The 24,545-nt window shown below is 34.4% G+C and overlaps 1 protein-coding gene across 1 annotated transcript; it reads left to right on the forward strand.

Moving 5' to 3' along the window:
* Nucleotides 1-9,997: 9,997 nt before the first annotated feature.
* Nucleotides 9,998-10,387, forward strand: LOC127121005 (cyclin-dependent protein kinase inhibitor SMR9). Its single transcript, XM_051051626.1, has one exon. The coding sequence runs from the start codon at nucleotides 9,998-10,000 to the stop codon at nucleotides 10,385-10,387; it is 390 nt and encodes a 129-aa protein (XP_050907583.1).
* Nucleotides 10,388-24,545: the final 14,158 nt, after the last annotated feature.

Here is a 24,545-nt window from a genome sequence, read left to right on the forward strand (position 1 = left end):
CGCGAGCACACTAATAAAAAACCTCCCCTTTCCCTTTCTGAGGTTCTCATCCATTTCTATTTTTAATAATTTTATAACCCAAAGATAACAAACAAACATAAATTAACACACGAAATGCACATTAGAACTAAAAGGTTCCCGTTGAGTACAACGGACGTAAGGGGTGCTAATACCTTCCCCTTACGTAATCCACTCCCGAACCCGAATATGGTTGCGACGACCATTATTCCATTCCCTAAAGGTTTTATCGATATTTTCCTATCCCTTCATTAGGATAAATAAAGTTCGGTGGCGACTCTGTTCGAACGTAATTTTTTCCGCGACCATCGTGAGGAATCGTATTTTTCGAGATGCGACAGATGGCGACTCTGCTGGGGAGAAGCTCCAAGCAAAAGAGATCAATCATGATGGTGATCTCATCCATTTCGCTTTAATGGCCGAACCCGAACCGGTGAATACGGAGGAGGCATTAAGCGATCCAAAATGGATGAGTGCAATGAAGGATGAGCTGGAATCAATTGAGAAAAACAATACTTGGATGTTGGTCGATTTACCGAAAGGTAAAAAGGCAATTGGTGTGAAATGGGTCTTCAAGGTGAAAGCAAATCCAAAAGGTGAGATAATCAAGCATAAGGCTCGATTAGTGGCTAAGGGATTTTTGCAAAAGGAAGGCATCGATTTTGATGAGGTATTCGCACCAGTTGCAAGGCATGAAACCATCCGGTTAGTTGTTGCGATTACAAATACCAACAGCTGGCCGTTATATCAAATGGACGTCAAATCGGCATTTTTGAACGGTCCATTAGATGAAGAGGTGTATGTGGGACAACCACCGGGTTTTGTTGTTCAAGACCAAGCGGCAAGAGTCTACAAGTTGAGGAATGCACTCTATGGTTTAAAACAAGCTCCAAGAGCTTGGAACAAACGCATAGATGATTTTCTTAACGATATTGGTTTCAAGAAATGCGTGTCCGAGCATGGGGTGTATGTGAAAACGGGTGCTAGCGAATGGGTGATCATTCTTTGTCTATATGTGGACGGTTTGTTGATTACCGGAAGTTGTGAATCATACATTTCAAAGTTCAAGCAAGAGCTTATGAGGGAATTTGAAATGAGTGACCTTGGTGCTATGACATACTTCTTAGGCATAGAGTTCCAAAAGATAAAGTTGGGGCTGCTCATGCATCAAAGAAGGTATGCAATGGAGATCTTGAAGAGGTGTGATATGGAGCATTGCAATGCTACCATAACTCCATCCGAGGCACGGTTAGAACTATCCAAGAGTGAGGAAGAGCAAGATGTGGATCCAACTCAATACCGGAGATTGGTTGGATCATTGCGTTACTTGTGCAATACGCGGCCTGATTTGGCGTTTAGTGTTGGTATTGCTAGTAGGTTCATGGAAAAGCCAAAGGTATCACACTTGGCAGCGGTTAAGAGGATCCTTCGTTATGTGAAAGGTACTCTTGGCTGTGGAATTTTATTTCCGGCAAGTGACACGGACAGAAGTTGCAATTTACTTGGATACACCGACTCCAATTGGTGCGGAGATAAAGACGATCGAAAATCAACGGCGGGTTATGTCTTTATGTTCGGCGGTGCACCAATCTCTTGGTGTTCTCGAAAGGAGAAGGTGGTTGCTCTCTCTTCTTGGGAGGTGAAGTATATTGCAGCTTCGATGTGTGCATGCCAAGCTGTGTGGCTTGTGAATCTGTTGCGTGAGCTGGACAACTGCACGAGAGAGGGAGTTTTGTTGTTGGTGGACAACGTTTCAGCCATCAACCTTGCTAAGAATCCCATAGCACATGGGAGAAGCAAACACATTGAGATGAGGTTCCATTACTTGCGCGATTTGGTGAGTTCTGGACAGTTACGTTTAAGCTACTGCAGAAGTGAAGAACAAGTCGCGGACTTGTTGACGAAATCGGTTACAAACGATGTTTTCAAGCGACTCGTGGTGAAGTTGGGGATGAAGAACATCGAGCATTTGACTTAAGGTGGTGTGTTGGATGTTATATAAGTCAAATGCAATGTAACTATGATCAGAAGCATGTTTGGAGAATAGCTTATTTGAGAAGCTATTTGGAAAAACTGTCAGAATGCTGCAGGAAAACCAGAAAAATACTTTTGTTTTTAGGCTGTTTTTGTTTAGCTTTTGTTTGTTACTTTGTTTAGTGTTAGTAGGCACTATATATATACATTTTGTAACATGTTGAATGAATTAATGCCATATGATTTTTACCCTCTCAATTAATCTCTATTCTCTCTAAACTTCATCTTCTCCAATCCTCCAATTTCACCAAAATTATCCATCACCTCCATTGATTCACATACAAGCTTTTGTGCTTGTTCCAACATCAATGACACTCTAAAATACAAGTTCTCTAAGCATTTATAACTCATGTATATGTTAAGGTCTATAGGTCAAAAATAGAGTTGTACATATAATAATATTAATATAAAGAATCAATTTATTCACGTCATTTTAAATATTTTTAATAGAAACAGATATTCTTAACCTCCAAAATAATTAATTTTATAATTTTAATGCTTTTCTAATGTTTAAAAATAAATATATTTCAATTTAAAAAGTTAAATTAGACAATTTTGAAAGGGATTTAGATAGAGATTCTCGCATTAGTGAAAATGAAATTGAAATTAAACACAATAAAATTATGTTTTAGAGTAGAAACCTACTTTATATATTATCACCACCATATCAAACGATGTAAAGAGAAAAAATAATTTATAACCTATGAAAGTTACAATTCAAAACAACTATGATTTGATTGGGTTGTTGCTCCTTTATCTTTTTCTTTTTAATCTCTTTTCTGCATATTTTTTATCTTTGCACATAAGCAATAGTACTATCAATATTATACTTTTATAAAGAAGTTAGTACAATATATATTATATTTTCTTGCACTCATTTTTTTTACTATATTTAAACACAATATTATTACTATATTTAAACATAATTTTTTTTTAAAACAGAATATTATTTTTTCGTAATATATTTTTTATAATATATTATGAGATTAATTACTATGCACTCTCAATGTAAAAAGTTTTACACTATCGATTCATCACCATCACCCGTTTGCATTACTTTATAGATTTTTAAAATAAAAGTCAAACTTGTTTCAATATCCAACGGCTATGGTTAACTGACGGTGTAAAATCATTTTACACTGTCAATGTATTTCAATTAAATCCATATATTATTCTGTTTATATATATATTTTTTAAAAATAGAATATTTTTTATAATATATTATTAAAATATATTATTTTTCAGAATATTATATTTTGTAACATATTTAAATAGAATATTATTTTTTAAACATAATGATGTGAAATAGTTTTTTTAAACATAACAATTTTATTATTAATTTTAGTATCTATTAAAACGTAAAATAATAATTATAGTTTTGTATTTAAAAAAAATTATTTTTTGATTTTCATTTCACAACTTTGGCACGTGAAAATCACGTTGCAGCTCACTGTAACCTTTTCTACCATCAATGCTACCATCAATGTAACCTTTTCACGTTGCTAAAAACGTGTTGTGAAGTGATTTTTCACGTTTTGATGTGAATATCACGTGACTACAAACACTTTTTTTTGTAGTGCATTGATGAGAAAAACAATCTCTACGTGGGTGAAACATGAGTATACAATGATAAAGGTTAAACATCAACTAGAAACAAAACAAATAATGCTAAATATTGACGATTCAAACAAATAACTGTTGAATCGTAATTTCTTGTGTCGAAGCAGGTTGCTCGACAAAATAAGGATGTGTCGAATAACCTAGTGTGTCGAGTTGTATTAGTGTGTCGAAGTGTCGAAGCAAGTTGCTTCACACATGATTTCGACTTAGACCTATTTTTAGTAGTGTTAACTGTTTTGGGCTTTTATAATTTTGGGCTTTGGCTTAGGGAGTAAGCTAACATAAGTCTATAAATAGAGGGAGTAACCCCTATTCATGAAACAACTCATAATATTGTATTCACAGAATTTTGCAGTTGCAAAATGAATAAAGAAGTTTTCCACGGTTGTGGACAGAGAGAAAAACTTTGCAGAAAATATTCTTCTTCTCCAACGTTCTTTTCTTTCTTTCTCAATCGTTCTTTTCTTTTCATTGTCATTGCATGGTTGATAACAATCTTGTTCATCAAGATTGATAAAAGTTCTCCATAAGTTGTGGCGGATTTCCAACATCTGGTATCTAGAGCTCCGGTTTGAGCGATTCGTGGAAAGAAAATTATGATGGCAATGAATCATCCAAACGGGCATTTTCCAGCGAATCTTCTGATTCTCAAGAATAATAATTATGAGAATTGGTGCAAGCAGATGAAGATTATGTTATGTTATTAAGATCTTTGGGATCTTGTGAAGGAATGATCAAGAAAGGGGTGCACATAAAGAATTGAAAAAGAAAGATTATAAAGCTCTCTTTATAATCCATCAATGTATTGATTCAAATAACTTTGAAAAAGTTAGTGATATCGAGTCAACGAAAGAAGCATGGGAAATTCTGGAGAAGTTGTTTGGAGGCGCGGAGAAGGTGAAAGAGGTGAGGTTACAAACTCACAAAAGGACGTATGAATTGCTTCAGATGGAAGACAATGAAAGCATAACTGATTTCTTCACTAAGGTTACGAAATTGGTGAATCAAATTAAGGTATGTGGAGAAGTGTTGACATCAAGATTTTTTGTTGGAAATATCTTGAGGTCGTTGGCTCCAAAGTTCGACCACATGGTAGTATCCATATAAGAGTCGAAAGATTTGTCAAAACTGACAAAGGAAGAGCTTCAAGGGACGCTTGAATCTCATGAACAAAGAATGGCTGAAAGAGCTGCACAAAATTCGAAGAGTGATGTGGCTTTGCAGGCGTAATCAACAAAAGAAAGGAAAGGAAAAGGAAGCTGGAATGGAAACAAAGGCAGAGGAGGCTATAACAATTCGACTGGTCAAAATCAGCAAGAAGGAAACTGGTCGAATCAGAAAAAACCTATGGACCAAGGCAACCAAAGAGGTGGTGTTGCAGGTAGAGGAAGAGGTGGTGGCCGAAAGCCAGATAAGAGTCACATTCATTGTTACAATTGTCAGAAGCACGATCACTATTCTATTGATTATCCAGAAAAGCAGAAGAATCAAGAAACTGATGCAAAGCTAGTGAAACATGAAGAAGAAGAGATGTTGCTGATGGTTACAACGAGAGATGAAGATAGATTCAATGACCAGTGGTACTTGGACTCAGGATGCTCATCACACATGTCTAGAAGGAAAGATTGGTTTGTCAACATAAAGCCCTCAATGAAGAACATGGTAAAATTTGAAAATGATAATATTCTAGCAGCTGAAGGTGTTGGTGATGTTCTAATTATGAGGAAAAATGGCAAGAGGTCAGTAATTTTAAATGTGTTGTACATACCAAGCATGAAGAGCAATTTGCTCAGCATAAGGCAGTTAGTCGAAAAGAACTATAAGGTGTTGATCAAAGACAAGATGATGAGAGTTCTCAACTCAAATGGAAGGTTGATCTTGAAGGCTCCAATGTCTCAGAATAAAACCTTCAAGATTGAACTTAATGTGATGGAACATAAGTGCCTTGCAACAGCAACCAACAGAAATGAATGGACATGGCATTATAGACTCGGCCATCTTAATTTCAAAGACATCAGATATTTGAAGAGAAGAAATATGGTTTCAGGATTACCAGAAATTGACATTCCAAACGAAGTGTGTGAAGAATGTGTGCAGGAGAAGCAGCATAAGAACAACCTCAGTAAGGATGCAGGAAGCAGGTTGAAGGCAACTCTTGAAGTCATATACTCTGATGTATATGGTCCTATCCAGGTGGATTCGGTTGGAGGTAACATATACTTTGTTACATTCGTAGATGATTGACCAATGCATTTTGGTGCACTTTCTTCTACTATTGTACTTAGGCAAATCTATAGTTTATTATATTATTTTTACTATTTTAGTGTGTTTTAATATTTAAGTTTATTTTTGGCTTTATTTTATTTTTGTACTTTATTTTTAGCATAAATAGTTATTTGATACCTTATCACTATGCAGATCATAACTTGGATTATAGGAGTCGGATTGACGCGTTCTAATATGCGTTGGAAAGCTAAGAAAGAAATATAAGTTTCATGTTGAATTCAAAAGCAAATTTAGAATGAAGAAGGGTCGAATAATTCGTTGAAGTTCCAGACTTAATTAAAATAGTTAGTTTGGGCCGGTTTTTGTAATTTTCGGATCGGATCCCATAAGGGCCCGAATTCCCCTTTTATTATATTAGGTCTTTCACTGCTACAAGAATCCTATTCTGAATTTTGATGATACAATATTGCTTAGAAGATTTCATGGAGAACTAAAATTCACAAGGTTGATCTGCTGTAATCGGTTTCCGCCGATACTTTGAGGTTTCTTAATTTTCAATCAAATGTCTTTTCCATTTCAATATTTTGTTCTATGTCTTGTATGCTTTATTCAAGTTCTATATAATATGTGTTGATTAATTTCGATTGATATATGTTCCATAATCGCGTTTGCTTAATTCACGTGTGCTTAACCCGTTTGCTTAATTCGGAATCAGTTTGTTTAATTCAGAAATTAGGAACATATATCATATATTAGTATCAATACGCTTGTTATTGTTACTATAATCGAAAAGGGATTAGAATCCGCTTAGGGCATGGAAATCATATTAACTAATGATAAGTTAGGAAACCAAACCAGTAGATCGACTTATATCATAATCATTTTTTATAATCATATTTTATAATCACTTATTCTTAATCGAATCGAAACCCCCTATTTTGTTTTCTTATTTGGTTAATTTTCCAAGAGTCCTTGCGATACAATACTCGAGATGTCGCTTCCCGTTTACTATATTTTATTACTCATTTTTGACCCGTGTGCGACAGCGGATCAATTATTTCAGTCGAAAACTGTGGATTGGATTAAGGAATGAGATTGGATTGAGAATGTTAAGAAGGATTCAATGAGAATCTCATGTGATGAACCAACTAGTGAAGTCGAAAGAGAAATTCGACAAAAAGTCAGAAGTGAAGCAGGCCCAAGCAGACCTCAAAGAACAAGACACATGCCTACAAGGTTGCAAGAATGTATGATTACATCAGATGATGTAGTCAATGAAGAACATGAGCTGTTTTACTCTGCTTTCTATGCAGATGTCGAACCAGCCAATGCAGCTGAGGCATTGAAAGATTCGAAGTGGGTGAAAGCAATGAACGAAGAACTGAAGTCAATAGAAGTCAACAACATTTGGTCACTTGTCGAATGACCCCAAGATAAGAAGGAAATTGATGTGAAGTGGGTATACAAGGTGAAGTTGAATCCCAAAGGAGAAGTGACTCGACACAAGGCAAGACTTGTGGCGAAAGGATTTCTTCAGAAAGAAGGAATCGACTTCGATGAAGTTTTTGCACCTGTTGCTAGGATCAGAACAATCAGGTTGGTTGTTGGTCTAGAAAACATGAACAATTGAAAGATGTGTCAGATGGATGTGAAATATGCTTTCCTGAATGTCCCCTTAGAAGAAAAAGTTTATGTTGCATAACCAGTTGGGTTTGTGAAACAAGGCGAAGAAAGAAAGGTGTACAGGTTGCATAAAGCCCTGCACAGACTTAAACAAGCTCCAAGAGCTTGGAACAAGAAGATAGATGGCTTTCTAAGGGAGAAGGAATTTGTGAAGTGCACGAATGAACATGGAGTATATGTAAGAAGAAGCAAGAGTGAATTGCTTATACTATGTCTCTATGTCGATGACTTGTTGATAACAGGTAGCTGCAAGAAGGAGATCAAAGACTTAAAATGTGATCTCAACAAGGAATTTGAAATGTCAGATCTGGGTGACATTTCATATTTCCTTGGCATCGAATTCTACAAGAATGGTAGAGGTTTGATGATGCATCAAAGGAGGTATGCAGGAGAAATACTCAAGAGATTTGAGATGCAAGATTGTAACCCAACTCCGACTCCAACCGAGCCCAGATTATAACTGTTGAAAAATTCAGATGAAGATGATGTCGACCAAACCCAATATAGAAGACTTATTGGGTCACTTCGATACCTTTGTCACACAAGGTCTAACTTAACATACAATGTAGGTATGATGAGTAGATTCATGCAGAAGTCAAAGGTATCACATCTAGCAGCGACGAAAAGGATACTAAGGTATTTGAAAGGAACTCTCGACTATGACATTTTGTTTCCTGTAGCTGATGAAGAAAAAGAATGCAAACTAGTGGGATACACCGACTCAAGTTGGTGTAGTGATGCTGAGGATCGAAAATCCACAATTGGCTATGTGTTTATGCTAGGTGGTGCACCAGTTGCTTGGAGTTCGAGAAAGGAGCCAGTAGTGACATTATTTTCGTGCAAAGCAGAATACATAGTTGCTTCCCTTTGTGCATGTCAAGCAACATAGATGGTGAATCAGGTCGAAGAGATAACAACGAAGAGTCATGGAGCAATTAACATGAAGATCGGCAGCATGTCAACTATCAATTTTGCGAAGAATCCGATAACACATGGTCGAAGCAAGCATATCGAAATGAGATCCCATTATCTTCGAGAGCAGGTAGCAGATGAAAAGATAAATTTGGAACACTGCAGAACTGAGAATCAGATTGCAGACATCATGACGAAAGGATTGCATGTCGAAGTGTTTAGAAGACTAAGAGCTATGATGAATGTAGATAGCTTAGACACAATAAATTAGGTGGTGTGTTGAATTGTAATTCCTTGTGTCGAAGTAGGTTGCTCGACAAAACAAGGATGCGTCGAATAGTCTAGTGTGTCAAGTTGTATTAGTGTTTTGAGACATGTTGCTTCACATAGGATTTCAACTTAGAACTATTTTTAGTAATGTTAACTATTTTGTGCTTTTATAGTTTTGAGTTTTGACTTAGGGAGTAAGCTAACATAAATCTATAAATAGAGGGAGTAGCCTCTATTCTTGAAAGAATTCATAATATTGTATTTACAGAATCTTGCAGTTGCAAAGTGAATAAAGAAGTTTCCACAGGTTATGTGCGGAGAGAAAAACTCCGCAGAAAATATTCTTCTTCTCCTCCAACGTTCTTTTCTTTCTTTCTCTATCGTTCTTTTCTTTTCATTGTCATGATGTGGTTGATAACAATCTTGCTCATCAAGATTGATAAAAGTTCTCCATAGATTGTGGTGGATTTCCAACCATAACAAAAAATATACTTAAAAAATAACAATAATCAAAAATGAAAAACGAAAAAAATACCGATGTCGACTAGAGTTGAAATTATGGCGTTCAATAGAGTTTTCAAGACAATGAAAAACATGTTTACAATACTAAAACAAGCTTACTTAAATAGGAAGAAAAATAAACCTAATAAAATTTACTTAATGAGTCTCAAATAAATATTGAAAAGTAAATTTAAATGAGTGTTTCCCTTCTAATATTTACAACAAATCCCATTCTCTTAGCCGTGTTCCTTACTTGATCAATTTGATCAAGCAATATCCAAAATCCAAAATCTTTTAACATTTTCGATATTTTATCAATTCATAATCAATATAGAACTAAATCATTCACATGACTTTACTTTCATGGTTCAATATTCTATCTCCAAAATCCTAAAGTGATCCTAAAAGTCTCCATAGATTTTCCAAGGCCTCTTTAATGTAGTCAAGTAGTGATTTTGTTTGAAATTTCAGCATGCATTGGCTTATAACTCTCCTTTTCCAAAATCAAAATCTCTTGGATTCCTTATAGTGGAGGGACTTACTTTTGTCATGTAGTGTCACCTACACAAATATTATTATATGAGGAATCACAATTTGACTTCTCTACAAAACCCACTTTTCAGTCAAATATATATTCACACATCATTTCAACAATTTAAAGCACTCACCATGTAAAAACTTCACATTCTTCTAACTAAACTCACAAAACTCTCTCTCTCTCTCATCTCAAGAAATGGTCCCTATAGGAAAGACAACACCAAAAAAGAAGACAAGAACAACAAAAGGAAGAAAACTCACAAGAAGCAGCCACTTCAAGAATCAACATCTAGAGAGCATAAAACAAGAAACATCCTCTCAAAACAAAGACAGAAGCATGGTTGCTGATAAGGTTGTTGACGATGTTTCTGTTTCTGTTTCCAACACAAGTAATAGTATATGCTCAACACCAAAAGGTCAAAAGTTTCGGATACCAGAAATCTCAACATGTCCACCGGCACCAAAGAAGCAAAGACAAAGAGAGCTTTCGAATTTCTCTCTTCGTAGAACATTTTTTGCACCACCAGACTTGGAGATCTTTCTGTGTGTTGCACTTCAAGATTCACCAGTTTCATTTGTTTGCTAGTTGATGTTGAAGTTATCATCATGTTGAAGTTATCATCATGATGATTTTAACTTAGTAGAGTATATTAGTTGGTTACTCTGAAAGTAGCTAGATTTGGATTTTAAGTTTCATTTTCATCTCTTATACTCTGGTAGAAGAAATATGTACTTGTGAAAGTGTGGTGAGTGCAAATATTATTTGTAATGGGTTTGATTTGAGGTTTTGTGAGTGTTAGAGTTTTGCAGAAACTTGTACTTGAGAGAAAATAAAGTTATTATATATATATGCTTCCTTGTTTTAATTCTCTTCTGGATACTGTTGAATATTGATGATGATTTTTAGGTTTTGATTTGTGTTGTTTTGGTTTTTAGGTTTTAATTCTTACAATGGAGAATATCCAACCCGTAATTGACGGTGATTGTTGTACTAGATGATGAAATCACCTTAATCAGAGTGGAAGTCTACGTAATATATCCCAGATTATAAGATGTTTTCAACATTTTATACGAATTAAAAAACATCGTCAATGTTGTATGAAAAAGTGAATTTATTCATAATTTTATAATATTGTCTTTTATTTATTACAGATAAAAAATAAAGAAAAATTTAAATAATTTGAAGATAAAATAGAAATAAATGATAAATGATATATCGAAAACATATCATTAATATTACATTAAAATTATAAAATGGCTCATAATTATTTTTTGATAAAGTAGTTTATAATTTAGGACAGAAGGAATACCTCTTTCCATTTAAAATCAGCTCATAATTTTTTTTCATGGATCAGGCAAATGACATAAAATAATAACAAAAATTGAATAGGGATATTAATAGTTCCTGCGGAAGCACACAAATTAATGCGGAAGAACAAATTTGTGGAAGAACTATGCGGAAGAACAAATTTTCCCATATTATCAGATTTGTGGAAGAACAAATTAATGCGGAAGTACACAAATTTAATGAAAATAAAATATATAAATTCATTAACCTCTCCTCACATGAAAATTTCACAACTCAATTACACTAAAAGAATTTACTGAAATTATGTTCTGATGATTACAAATGAAAGATACAAGGCTTTTATAGCCAATAAAATAAGAAAGATGAATGGTTATTATTTAACATCTCCTCAAAGTTCTCATAACCATTATTGTTTCTTTTTACTATTATTTTTCTTGTTTCTCCTTCATACTCTCTTTATCTCTCTTTTATTTTGACCAACAATCTCCCACTTGAAGAGTGATTTTAATCAGTCTTCACACCTTGGTCAAACAACAACGTTTATCAATTTATTATTCTAGCAGGCCAACTGAAGAAGAGCACAACTTCAGTTTATCAATTGTCACCACCTTTGTTAACATGTCAGCTGGATTCTCACTTCCTTGTATCTTGCTCAATGTTAGTACCTCATCCTCAAGAAGAGATCTAATGAAGTGATAACGAAGACCAATGTGTTTTGTTCTTGAATGAAATGCAGAATTCTTTGCTAGATGTATTGCACTTTGACTGTCACTATACAAAACACTCTTCTCCTGCATGAAACCCAACTTTGTTAACAATCCTTGAAGTCATATTAATTCCTTACTAGCTTCTGTGACTACTACATACTCAGCCTCAGTAGTGGATAAAGCAACAATCTTTTGTATTCACGATATCCAACTAACTGCTCTAGTACCAACAATAAATATATAGCCAGTCGTACTTCTTCGGTGATCAACTTCACCGGCAAAGTCTGCATCAACGTATCCTTGTACTTTTATTTCTCCTTTGCCAAAGTATAGACATTTCTTTTTAGTGCCTCGTCGATACCGCAAAATCCACTTGACTGCTTCCCAATGAGTTTTTCCTGGATTTGCCATAAACCTGCTTACAACTCCCACTGCATGGCCAATGTCTGGCCTAGTACATACCATTGCGTACATCAAACTTCCTATGACTGAAGCATATGGAATCTTATCCATGAATTCTATTTCTTCCTCCGTCTGAGGAGACTGGTCCTTGGATAGGCGAAAATGACTTGCCAAAGGTGTGCTAATCGGTTTGGCATTGCCCATTGTCGCAGCCCGAAAAATACGGTATGCGAAGAAACAACCGACGAGAAAGAAATGACAGAAGAGTCGCCACCGTGCGTTATTTATCCCAAAGGAGGGAAAGGAAACGCTCGAAGTAAACCTGGAGAAAAGGAAAAGAAAAGACAAGGTCTCGCAACCAAATCTTGGGTTCGGGAGTCGGTTATGCGAAGGGAAGGTATTAGCACCCCTACGCATCCGTAGTACTCTACGGGATCCACTCTTGTTGTTTCTTGTCTAAAGGGTGTGTGTTTATCTAATGTACTATTTACTAAAAAGGGTCAAGAGAAAAATGACTCGCACAGATATCGCATCCATTGCATACGTATCTCATCTGAATATGAGAATCAGAGTCTTCGTAGCTCGGCTACCTATGGGTAAAAGAGGAGTGTGCTCGCTAAGACGTCGCGTCTTATACCTACGTATCTCATCGGGAATGAGAATCAGAGCAAAACGTAGTTCAGCTAACTACGGGAATAAGGGTCTCGATTGCAACTAAGGCAAGAGAAAGGGAAAGTCTCGATCGCAACGAGGGCGAGAGAAAGGATCGCAACAAGGGCGAAAGCAGACAAGGGTTAGTTGTTAGTCGTTAGTCAAACTCGGCAAGACATCGCATCTTGTGCCTACGTATCTCATCTGAACATGAGAATCAGAGTTGCCGTAGTTCGGCTGACACACAAACAAAACAGACATAGGCAAAGGCAAACGTGGAGCCTGAATGTCAATCACTGGACTTACATCAGCATCCGAACCAAAACACACACAAAAGGGCAAACGTGGAGCCCGACTGCCAATCACTGGACTTACATCAGCATCCGAACCAAAACACACACAAAAAGAAAGAAAAGGGTGCCCGGAGTGGTCTCGCACGACCACCTGCCTACATACCTCGTCTGGAACAAGGATCAGGGCGATGTAGTTCCCCTAACACAGGGAAAAAGGACTAGCCTAACCAGATAACAGAGGGAGACACAACTAGGGAGACTACGACTCGAGCCTAGATGTTATCATGCAAAATCATCCCTAAGTTAAGGTTTCTAGCTAACTTGCACAGGAAGCAAGCCTATCCTAAACATGACTTGCACAGGAAGCAAGCCACACCAAACCTATCTTGCACAGGAAGCAAGCTAAAGCAAACCTAACTTGCACAGGAAGCAAGTCAAACAAGCACACAAGCACAAGTAGCACGCACTATATGCAAACAATGGGCTCAATCAAGGTTAGGTTTTAGTCGAGGGGTCATATCAACCTCAACAAACAAACCACTGGAACTGGGTAGTGTTAGCTCTTAACCTTGCCATTAAGGGGCTAAGGTGAAGCAGATGAAAGGTGAGTGAAGATAAGACTTCACAGCTCTTATCCCTGGCCTGGGAGAGCTTAAGACAAGAATGTGTGGGTTCAGAAAGTGGGAACCCTTCTACACATTTGAAACTGACTCAACTGTACAATTGTACAAGATCTTGGGTTTGTATCTGCAATGCATCAACACAGTGGTGTGAGCAAAGCAGATGACACACAGAGTAGCAGGGGATAGATTGCATATCCCTTGGGTTCTGCCAATTGCCTCTTCACTTAGGAGGTCTTTGACTCTATACAAGGACAATTTTAAACAATCAAAAACATTGCCTCTTAAGGAGGACTTCAGACATTTGCCTGGCCAAGTAACAGGCCAGGTCTTCCAGACTACATGAAGATGAGAAAATATACCTCAATGCAAATTTCTATTCAAGCAAAGCAAAGCAAAGTTCACAAGGAACTAAAAGCAACTAAAGTACCTGAAACCAGTCAAGCAACATTAGTATACAGTCAAAATTAACTCAAAATGAAACAGAAGTCAACAATCAACACAAGCAGGTTAAATGTGCAATGCACAAAGCTCAAGGCATGTGAGCCAAGCAACCTACACAACAAAATAGATTAGTCATGATAAACAAGCAAACTCAATCAATTTGAATTGGTCTCATTGGATAATTGTTGGTTAACCTGAAAAAATGAGCTCAAATGTGAGTAACAGGACCACTAGGACAAGCCTAGGGTCAAAAGGGGATGAAAATGTTAAAACAGCAAATGGCAAGTGTCCAAAATCATGTTCAAACAATCAAGAAACAAACCCAATTGGTTTCACATTCATATCAATCATCATCATCATTTCATGAACAAATTAGGTCAAGGCATGGCATTTAGAAGCCCATAGAAGTCAACAGCAAGACTTAACTCAAAACCAATCTCAAACATTTCAAAAAATCAGCAAATAAATCATGGTCAAACACAACCCATAGCATGGTAAGCATGTCAAATTTCAATTCATTTGGACAAGTAGAAGGTGGTCAATGAAAATCAGAAAGGCAAGGTAATTCCAAACATGCTCAAAGAAGTCAACCAAACATGCATCAACTTGAAAAAATCATAAATCAGTGATAACATATGAGAAATGAATGGGATTGAAACCATGGCAAAGCTTAAGATGTCTACTAATCACATATCAAATTTCATGTCCATCTAATAAAGTATGAGGATTTCACAAATGAAATGGGAACATGTATCACAAAAAGTCAACACAAGACCAAACAGGGGATAAAAATCTCAATCAATTGGAAAATACCATAAACAAATCCACAAAAAATCACATGTAAACTAGACATACCCAAGTGAATTCATGCAAAAAATCAAAGCATTTTGAGGTCAAGAGGCATGGCTATGAAAATCATCAAGTTGCACATCAATGGTGTGACACAAATTGTCACACCCTACTTCAAAAAATCATAACTCTAATACCAGAGACGATAAATTCATGAACTTTATACCAAAATCACCATGGATGTGTCTAGTTTAAGCACAAAAAATTTCAAGGGCAAAGGATGAAGCATCACTATTTCACAAATGATTTGGCAAAAGGTACAAGAAATGGATACATGTTGCAAACCCTAATACCAAATAAAAACCACTTATCCAAAAAATCAGGAAAAAATATGATAAAATAATAGAGATCCTGATGAATCAAATGCAAAAAATCCCATTAAAATTGGATTAAAACTGATGATGTTATGGATTTTGCAAAATGATGTATCAAATTGAAATAAATAATGAAAAATGACATGAGTTTAATGAGACAAGGGGCACGCTGATGGCATTTTTGTAATAACCAGGGTCACTTATCTAAACGCCGCGTTTTGGCCAGGGAAAGGAAATAAAACGATTGGCTAATGGATGAACAGGACCATGCAATGCACGTGAAGTTCAAAGTTCTGGGCATGGCAATACAGATTAGGGTTTATGCTGAACAGTAACAACTTCATCCCTTCCAAAATTCGTGAAAAAATTTTAAACCCAGAAATGGCAATTGAATACATCAATGTAATCAGCAAACAACAAGCATGCATAATCCATCACTCATTTGCATTGAATCCAACTAATTAACACGAATCGAGCAAAAACAACATGCATCACCAAACTTAAAAACTAGATTTCTCCTAAACTACTCAACCATTCAACATGATTCCAAGTTCATTGTGACCAGGGTAGTGAGATCTACACATTGCATATCATGATTTTGGAAAAGGATGGGTTTGAAACCTTACTTGATTTTGAAACAAATAGTGAAACAGTGTTGATTTGGTGATGTTGGCTTAAAACAGATGCTCAAAATTGCTTGAAATGATGGATGAGTGAAGGCCTTGGCTCAGGAAAGCTTGGTATGTCCTCAAACTTGAACTGCCATGGAAATGTTCTTGGTGAAACAGAGCTCGAGGATGCTATTACAGCTGGAGATTCAAGCTTGAAAAGTGCTCCAAATGGTGAGTAGTGATGAAGCAAGCAAAGGCCAGGTCGAGTTCTTGAGGTTTGTTGACAGAGTTTTCACAAATGGAAGAAAATGAAATTGAGAGAAAGTGAGAAAATCTGTCTTTAGTGCGGCTGCTAGGGTTTCTTTGAGCAGAAAAAGTGATATATGTATGCTGTTTTAAGTTGCTAAGCATGATTAAGCAAGGTGGTAATTGGAATTTGGAAAAATGACATGTTTTTGCTAATTTGTCAATTTTCACTCAAATGGCAAGGTCTGTGGTTACAGCTGCGAAAGTGGCCTTGTACACACTCCAAATATGATTTCTTAGCAATTTCAATTGGCAAAATATATTGGAAAGGCTTAAATTGCAAAATCACTTTTTCACCTCACTTGAAATAATTCAAGTCACTTCAAAAAGTGCCATTTTGATTGGTGAGTTTTTGGTAAATTGTGATGACATATTTGGAAAGAGGGCATCAAATGTGACTTGTAGCAAAAAACCCCACCCAATTTGGCCAAATGGTTTGGAAGATATGCCACTTTGAAGTTCAAATTTTTTTGAGAATGATTTGATCATAACTTGCCAACCATTCATGGGAATTGAGTGTTCTTGGACTTTTTGAAAATGGGAGAACAATATCTTCAACTTTCATGTTGGGAAAAAATTCATTTGAAGCTTGTATCATGATGTAGTTTTGAGGATCAAGACTTTCCATTTTTGGCAAATTCCAAATACAGGTCAACTTTCTATTTTTGGAAATTTCTTGTTTGACTTCAAATTCTTCCATGATGATGTTTGACATGTTATATGAGGCTAATATGGACATGAATGAACCCCTTCAAACCATTTCCCACCTTGAAATCCATAAAATCAGGCACAGTTGACCACAGTTGACCATGGTTGACTTTTTAGGGTTTCTGGTGAACTGAGCCATGACTGATGACTTCTGGGCACCCAATCTTTTAGCAAAACACTTCAAAAGGACCCCTAGGTCATGTGAACATGTTGGGCCAACCCTAGGGCCTTGCCTCAAAGGAAAATGCACTGACTTGCTTGATTGACTGATCTCCTGACCAGTTTGACCTAATTCTTCTGAATGGCTTGCACTTGGGCAAAAGGGACAATGCAATGTTATGCAGTGGACTATGTTAATGTTATGACCTAATATGAGAATGTATGTACAAAGGGTAGGTGCAAATTTGAGGTGCTACACCCATGTTGAACCTTTGCAAAATACGATTGATGTACTCTGCCTGAGATAACTACAAAATTCCTCTTTGCTTATCTCTCATGATTTGCATTCCAAGAATCTTCTTTGTTGGACCCAAATCCTTCATGTCAAACTCCTTTGATAACTACAACTTCAAGTTTCTAATTTCATTCATATCTGGACCTGCTACTAACATATTATCGACATAGAGTAGCAAAATGATGTAATTGGACTTATATCTCTTGAAGAAACAACAGTGATCGGCATTGCACTTCTGGAAACCTTCATTGTGCATAAAGCTTTCAAACTTCATATACCACTGTCTTGGAGCTTGTTTCAGGCCATACAAGCTCTTCTTTAATCTGCACACCATACTCCGTTTCCCTTCCTCTAAGAAACCTTCAGGTTGGTGCATGTAGATCTCCTCATCTAAGTCTCCGTGAAGAAATGCAGTCTTCACGTCCAATTGCTCAAGGTAGAGCTCTTTGTTGGCCACAATACTTAAAACTGACCTGATAGTATTGAGTTTCACAACTGGAGCAAAGATTTCAGTGTAATCAACTCCTTCTTTTTGCTGAAATCCTTTGACAACTAGTCGAGCTTTGTATCGCTTAGAACCATCATGATCCTCTTTTACTCGATACACCCATTTGTTGTGAAGTGCCTTCTTTCCACTAGGTAACTCAACTAGTTCCCATGTCTGGTTGGAGATTAAAGACTTCATCTCATCTTTCATTGCAAGCTCCCACTTACTAGCATCTGTGGTCTGACATGCTTCTGCATAGTCTTCAGGCTCACCTCCATCAGTTAGCAACATATAGTCCATGTATCTCCTATTGGGAACATGAGGTTGAGAAGACCTTCTCAATATAGAAGTTGGAGTACAAGTCTCTGATGCGTCATACTGTTGCTCACTTTGTTCAGTTGATTCCTCTAATTGAGGATTTTCAATTATAGAACTTTCTGGGATATCATCAACCTCTGCATAAACTGGGTCATTTAATTTTGATCCATTGGTGCTTGTGTTATGCCTATCTTTGTACATAACTCTTTCATTAAAGACCACATCTCTACTGCGGATCATTTTCTTGTTTTCATCATCCCATAGTCGATAGCCAAACTCATCCTCACCATAACCGAGGAAAATGCATTTCTTTGATTTGGGATCAAGCTTATTCCTGCCATGATCACTAATGTGCACATATGCCACACATCTGAAAACTCTAAGATGTGAGAGTTTTACCTCTTTTTCGCTCCATACCTCTTTTGGTATTCTATGCTCCAATGGTACCGATGGACCTTGGTTGATTAAATAAGCTGATGTGTTGACTGCCTCTGCCCAGAACTGCTTCGGTAAGCCTGACTGCACACATAAGCTTCTGGCTCTTTCAGTCAAAGCTCGATTCATACGCTCAGCTACACCATTCTGTTGAGGCGTACCTGGCATAATCCTCTCCATTTTGATTCCGTACTCATAACATAGATTCTTGAACTTGGTGTCTATATATTCACCACCGTTGTCAGTTCAGAGCTTTTTGATCTTCAATCCGGTCTCGTTTTCTACCATCGCTTTCCACACCTTGAAAGCCTCAAATACGTCAGACTTATATTTCAGAAATTATACCCATACCTTTCTGGAATGGTCATCAATAAAAGTCACGAAGTATTTCTTCCCTCCAATAGATGAGACGGTAGTTGGACCCCAAACATCAGAGTGAATAAGCTCAAGCCTTTCCTTCTTCGGGGTTCTCCCATTTGTCTGAAAGCTGACTCGCTTTTGTTTCCCAAGTATACAGTCTTCACACATGTCAATTTCTATTGACCTAAGACCTGGTAGTTTTCCGTTTGAGTGCATGATCTTCATCCCTTTCTCACTCATATGGCCTAATCTTTGGTGCCATAGATTGGGACTTTCATTTTTCGCAACGGCAATCAAGTGATAAGTTCCCGCTGTCTTGTAAAGAGTATCACTCTTTTTACCGCGAGCAACTGTCATTGCACCCTTTGAAATCTTCCATTGATCACCATGAAAGACTGTTGTGTAGCCTTCACTAGCCAACTGGCCTACTGAGATTAAGTTCTTTGTCAGGTCGGAAATATGTCTTACATTTTTCAATTTCCATTCAGACCCACCTAACTTAATCTTCACTACACCTTTACCTGCAATCTCACATGATTTCTCATTACCGAGGTAAACTTTACCGAGGTTTCCAGAGACATAATTATTAAAGAATTCTTTCTAGGAAGTGGCATGGAAGGATGCTCCAGATTCTAACACCCAAGACTCTTCCTTATTCTCCAAAGAGCATATCAACGCGCCTTCTCCTCTTGAAGTGGAAGCAACATTTGCTTCATCCTTTACCTCTTGATTCTTTGGTGGGAGTCTACATTGATTTTTGTAATGCCCTTTCTTTCCACAATTCCAACATTCGATAGTCTTCGAATTATTGAAACTACGATGATTTCTGGATTTGGATCGTCGGTCCTTTGATTTACCACGTCCATATCCCCTGGTTGAATTTCTTCCTCTTTCCTCTGTATGTAATACTGAAGAGGATGATGATTCACCCAACTCTCTTCGCCTGATCTCTTCACTGAGAACTAGATCACGAACATCATCAAATTTCATCTTTGTACTTCCTGACGAGCTACTCACTGTCGTGACAGTAGCACTCCAACTATCTGGTAAGGAAGACAAAAGTATCAATGCTCGTACTTCATCGTCAAACTCAATTCCAACTAAACTCAATTGGGTTGTTACAATATTGAGTTCATTGATATGTTGTGCAATTGATGTGTCTTCTGTCATCCGAAGTGTAAATAACCGTCTCATCAAATGAACTTTATTTGATGCTGAAGGCTTTTCATACATGCTTGAAAGAGCCTTCAAAAGACCAGTGGTTGTCTTCTCCTTCGCAATGTTAAAAGCAACATTTCGAGATAACGACAATCGGATAACGCCAAGTGCTTGCCTATCGAGAAGGTTCCACTCATCTTCCTTCATCGAATCTGGCTTCGTTTCCATGAGAGGTTGATGTAGCTTTTTCTGATATAGATAATCTTCAATCTGCATCTTCCAAAAGCTAAAGTCCACACCATCGAACTTTTCAATTTTCATTTTTCCTTTGTCTGCAGCCATCACTCCCACTTAAATCTGATTTTCTCAGGATCGTCTCTAAAAATTTCTTTACTAGAAAAAATTAGAAAAATCAACCAACTGACTCTGATACCAGTTGTTAGGAAACTACGCAAAATTTCCCCATATTATCAGATTTGTGGAAGAACAAATTAACGCGGAAGCACACAAACTTAATAAAAATAAAATATATAAATTCATTAACCTCTCCTCACATGAAAATTTCACAACTCGATTACACTAAAAGAATTTATTGAAATTATGTTCTGATGATTACAAATGAAAGATACAAGACTTTTATAGCCAATAAAACAAGAAAGATGAATGATTATTATTTAACATCTTCTCAAAGTTCTCATAACCATTATTGTTTCTTTTTACTATTATTTTTCTTGTTTCTTCTTCATACTCTCTTTATCTCTCTTTTATTTTGACCAACAGTATTAAATGATTCAATTGATCATTTCACACAAATTAAAGAAAAGAATAAAAAAAATATATAATAATATTTTTTTACTAAAGTATCATTGTCAAATATTAAGAATAATAAAAATGATATTAGTTAGATGGTAGAATTGAAAGAAAATATTGTAAATTGAAATAGCTCAAGATACTCTTTTATTCCAAAAGAATCTAATGGATAGATGGAAGTAATATATTGAAAATCTATGATATAATACTTATACAAGTGTCTGAATGAATAAATTGAAAGATTAGGAATATTTGTGCAACATACACCACTTGTCTCAAAACTTGTGCATGTTTTTCTTTACAACCAAAAGACTTGTGCATGTTCTCAGTGGTAGGTGCCGTTAAGTCGGTTGCTAATCTTTCAAATTTATGTCTATACAAGACAAGACAAGAGAAAAGGATTTTGTTTGTTTGTTTAAAGCAAAACAAAAGTTGAAATGTTTGATTAAGAAAAAATGAAATCATTGTGTCAGGTGCTATATTGCATGCATGTGTCTTTGGATTCTGCCTCACATATCTTTGAGAATCCAATGTACTAACTCTCGTGCGGCTCTCTCATTTTCTTTCAAATACAACATATGTTTAAAAACATTTAACTATAACTATATATAAAATAAATATAGTTAATTGTAAAGAAAAATGTCACACGTGCATATGGATTCATGATTTTGTTTTTCTTAAAATATACTAAAAACTTTTCTAGGATCCGAGGCTGCCTACCTTGTATTTAAACATGATTTATGGTTTTCTAAACCAAAAATTATTGTTAAATTATCTATATCAAGAATAGTTTCTTAAAAATCTTAGTTAAGGTAAATAAGAAGAAAAAAGTGCCTTTGTAAAATAGAGTCGTTGAAAGCATAGACAACGGAATCTAAGAGGAATCCTATGTTGTATTTGTTTACATGTGTAATAATATCCAACTTTTTCTTCCTTAATGCGACAGAACTTGTATTTGTTTGGTCACTAGTGCCAATCCTTCCCTCAATTATTTACCCTTACATAAACTTAGACATAAGTTTAGGAAAGAAAAAATAATATATATATATATATATATATATATATATATATATATATATATATATATATATATATATATATATATATATATATATATATAAAAGATTCAAATTCCACTAAAAATGTATATTTAGTTTTATGTTTGAATTAATCATAGTTAAAAAAAATTGTTTGATTACTATAATTAATTTTATTTTTAAAATTAAAATTTGTGATTTATAAAAATTAATAAACTTTCTACACTTAAATTCATTACACTTTACTTTTATTTATTTTAAATAAAATAAATATTTATAAATCATTAAATTAGTTGATGTCTATGTAAATTAGTTGATGTTTATGGAAGACATTCTCAAAAATGTTTTTGACTATATAGATATCTATTTCTATTTATATATATTAAATCCAATACTTTAAATTTAATACAATCTTCTTCAAAAACAATCAACATCATCATATTAGTGTATGTGTATATCTTTTACTAAACCATCAATCAAAACACCATTATTTATCAACATTTATTTGTTGACTCTTAAAGTACCATAACAGTCACCACTATTAACAATAATATTAATACAATATTTGGTTAATAATAATAATAATAATAATAATAATATAATATTTAGATATCACTATTAAAAATAATATTATTTATAAAATAAAAGAGAATGTTTAGAAGATAGATTTTGATCTAATTAATTAATTAGTTTTTTCAAATGTTATTATATTATTTTATTCTTAAAATCTTCAAAGAATATTTTTTTTTTTACTATCAGTAAAGTTTCTAATAACCATTTTATATATATTAAATCCAATGCTTTAAACTATATTGCGACACTTAACACAGTCTTCTTCAAAAATAATTACATCATCCTATTAGCTTATGTGTATATCTTCTATTAAACCATCAATCAAAACACCATTATTTATCAACATTCATTTTTTGACTCTTAAAGTACCAAAACAATCACCACTATCAACAATAATATTAATAAAAATAATAAATAATAATATAATATTTGGCTAATAATAATAATATAATATCTAGATATCACTATTAAAAATAATATTATTTATAAAATAAAAGAGAGAATGCTTAAAAGAGAGATTTTGATACTACAGTAAAATTTCTAATAACTATTTTACAAATACTTTTGAAAAATAACGAAGTATTCAGATTTTATATAAAGTAACTGATAATTTTATTCTTATTTTATTTATTTAGTTGAAAATTGTGTGTTAGTAGTAATTACTAACATATTTAATTTTTTGTTTTTAGTTTTTAATATTATCATTATTATATTGTATATTAGTTGCAATTTATTTTTGGTATAAATATTAGTTACAAGTTTTTAGTTATACTCTTTTAATTATTATAAAAAATTAATGTTTAGAAAAGGAAGAGTTTTATGAAAGGGATATTTAAAACTTGATGCATAATCAGACATAAAATGAGATGAATGGATGAAATATTCAACACCGATTCAAAAAAGAAATTGATTTTTTTATCTTTATCTAATCCAAAAGCTCTTGGAAGGTTTCATCTTTTTGTTTTACATCTATTCAAATCAATTTTCTACCCATATTTTTTTCGTATAAATTTTAATTTTTTTGTTTTTGTCATATTCAAATTCATTTCATAAATATTATTTTTATCATATTTAAATTCATTTCATACTCATATTTATATTGTCTAACATAATTTTTAATTATTATTTTGCAGGTTTTGCAATTTGAGTGAGAGTTCAATCGGTCTCAACTCCTACAAACAACAATCTTAGAACGAAAATTGAAATACACGTCTCTTACAATCATTTGAAGCATCACAATTCTAGAAAATGCAATATATATGCTTTTGTTCAGATATTTTTATTTTTTGTATTGATTTTTATTTAATTTTTTTGGTTTAATTTCCTTCCTCTTCGTAATTTTAGAATTGTAGTATTTATGCTTTCTTTCGGATATAAATTCTTATTTATTTCTTTAGTATAAATTCTAATTATTATCTTAATTATATTTTATACTCAGAATTATTTTGATATATATTGTCTTTGTAACAAAGATGCAAATAAATTTAAGGGTCTTTAATTTGAAAGTTCACATAAATTTCCGGGTCTTCAATTTGAAAGTCTATCGTCTCTATGAATAATAATCATTTAGATCGTCAAATTTTTTGAACTATAATACACATATTTTCGTCAAGATATAACAATACCAATTAGATTATTATTTTTTGTTTAATTTTCATTTAATTGTTACGAAGTTATTCTTTGGTTTAATTTCCTTCCCTCGATTTTAAAACATTTTTGTGATTTAGCGATATGGAATAGTTGATATTTTTATTCTTTATAAAAAATATTTTATTTCTTTAGACAAACTATTTCTAACAATACTATAATTATTGCATATAGATAATATTTAATTTTTATTTCTAACAATACTATAATTAATACATATAGATAATATTTAATTTTCGTTTCAATTGTTA

This window comes from Lathyrus oleraceus, chromosome 2 (genome assembly GCF_024323335.1).
Source record: "Lathyrus oleraceus cultivar Zhongwan6 chromosome 2, CAAS_Psat_ZW6_1.0, whole genome shotgun sequence".
Taxonomy (NCBI): Eukaryota; Viridiplantae; Streptophyta; class Magnoliopsida; order Fabales; family Fabaceae; genus Lathyrus; species Lathyrus oleraceus.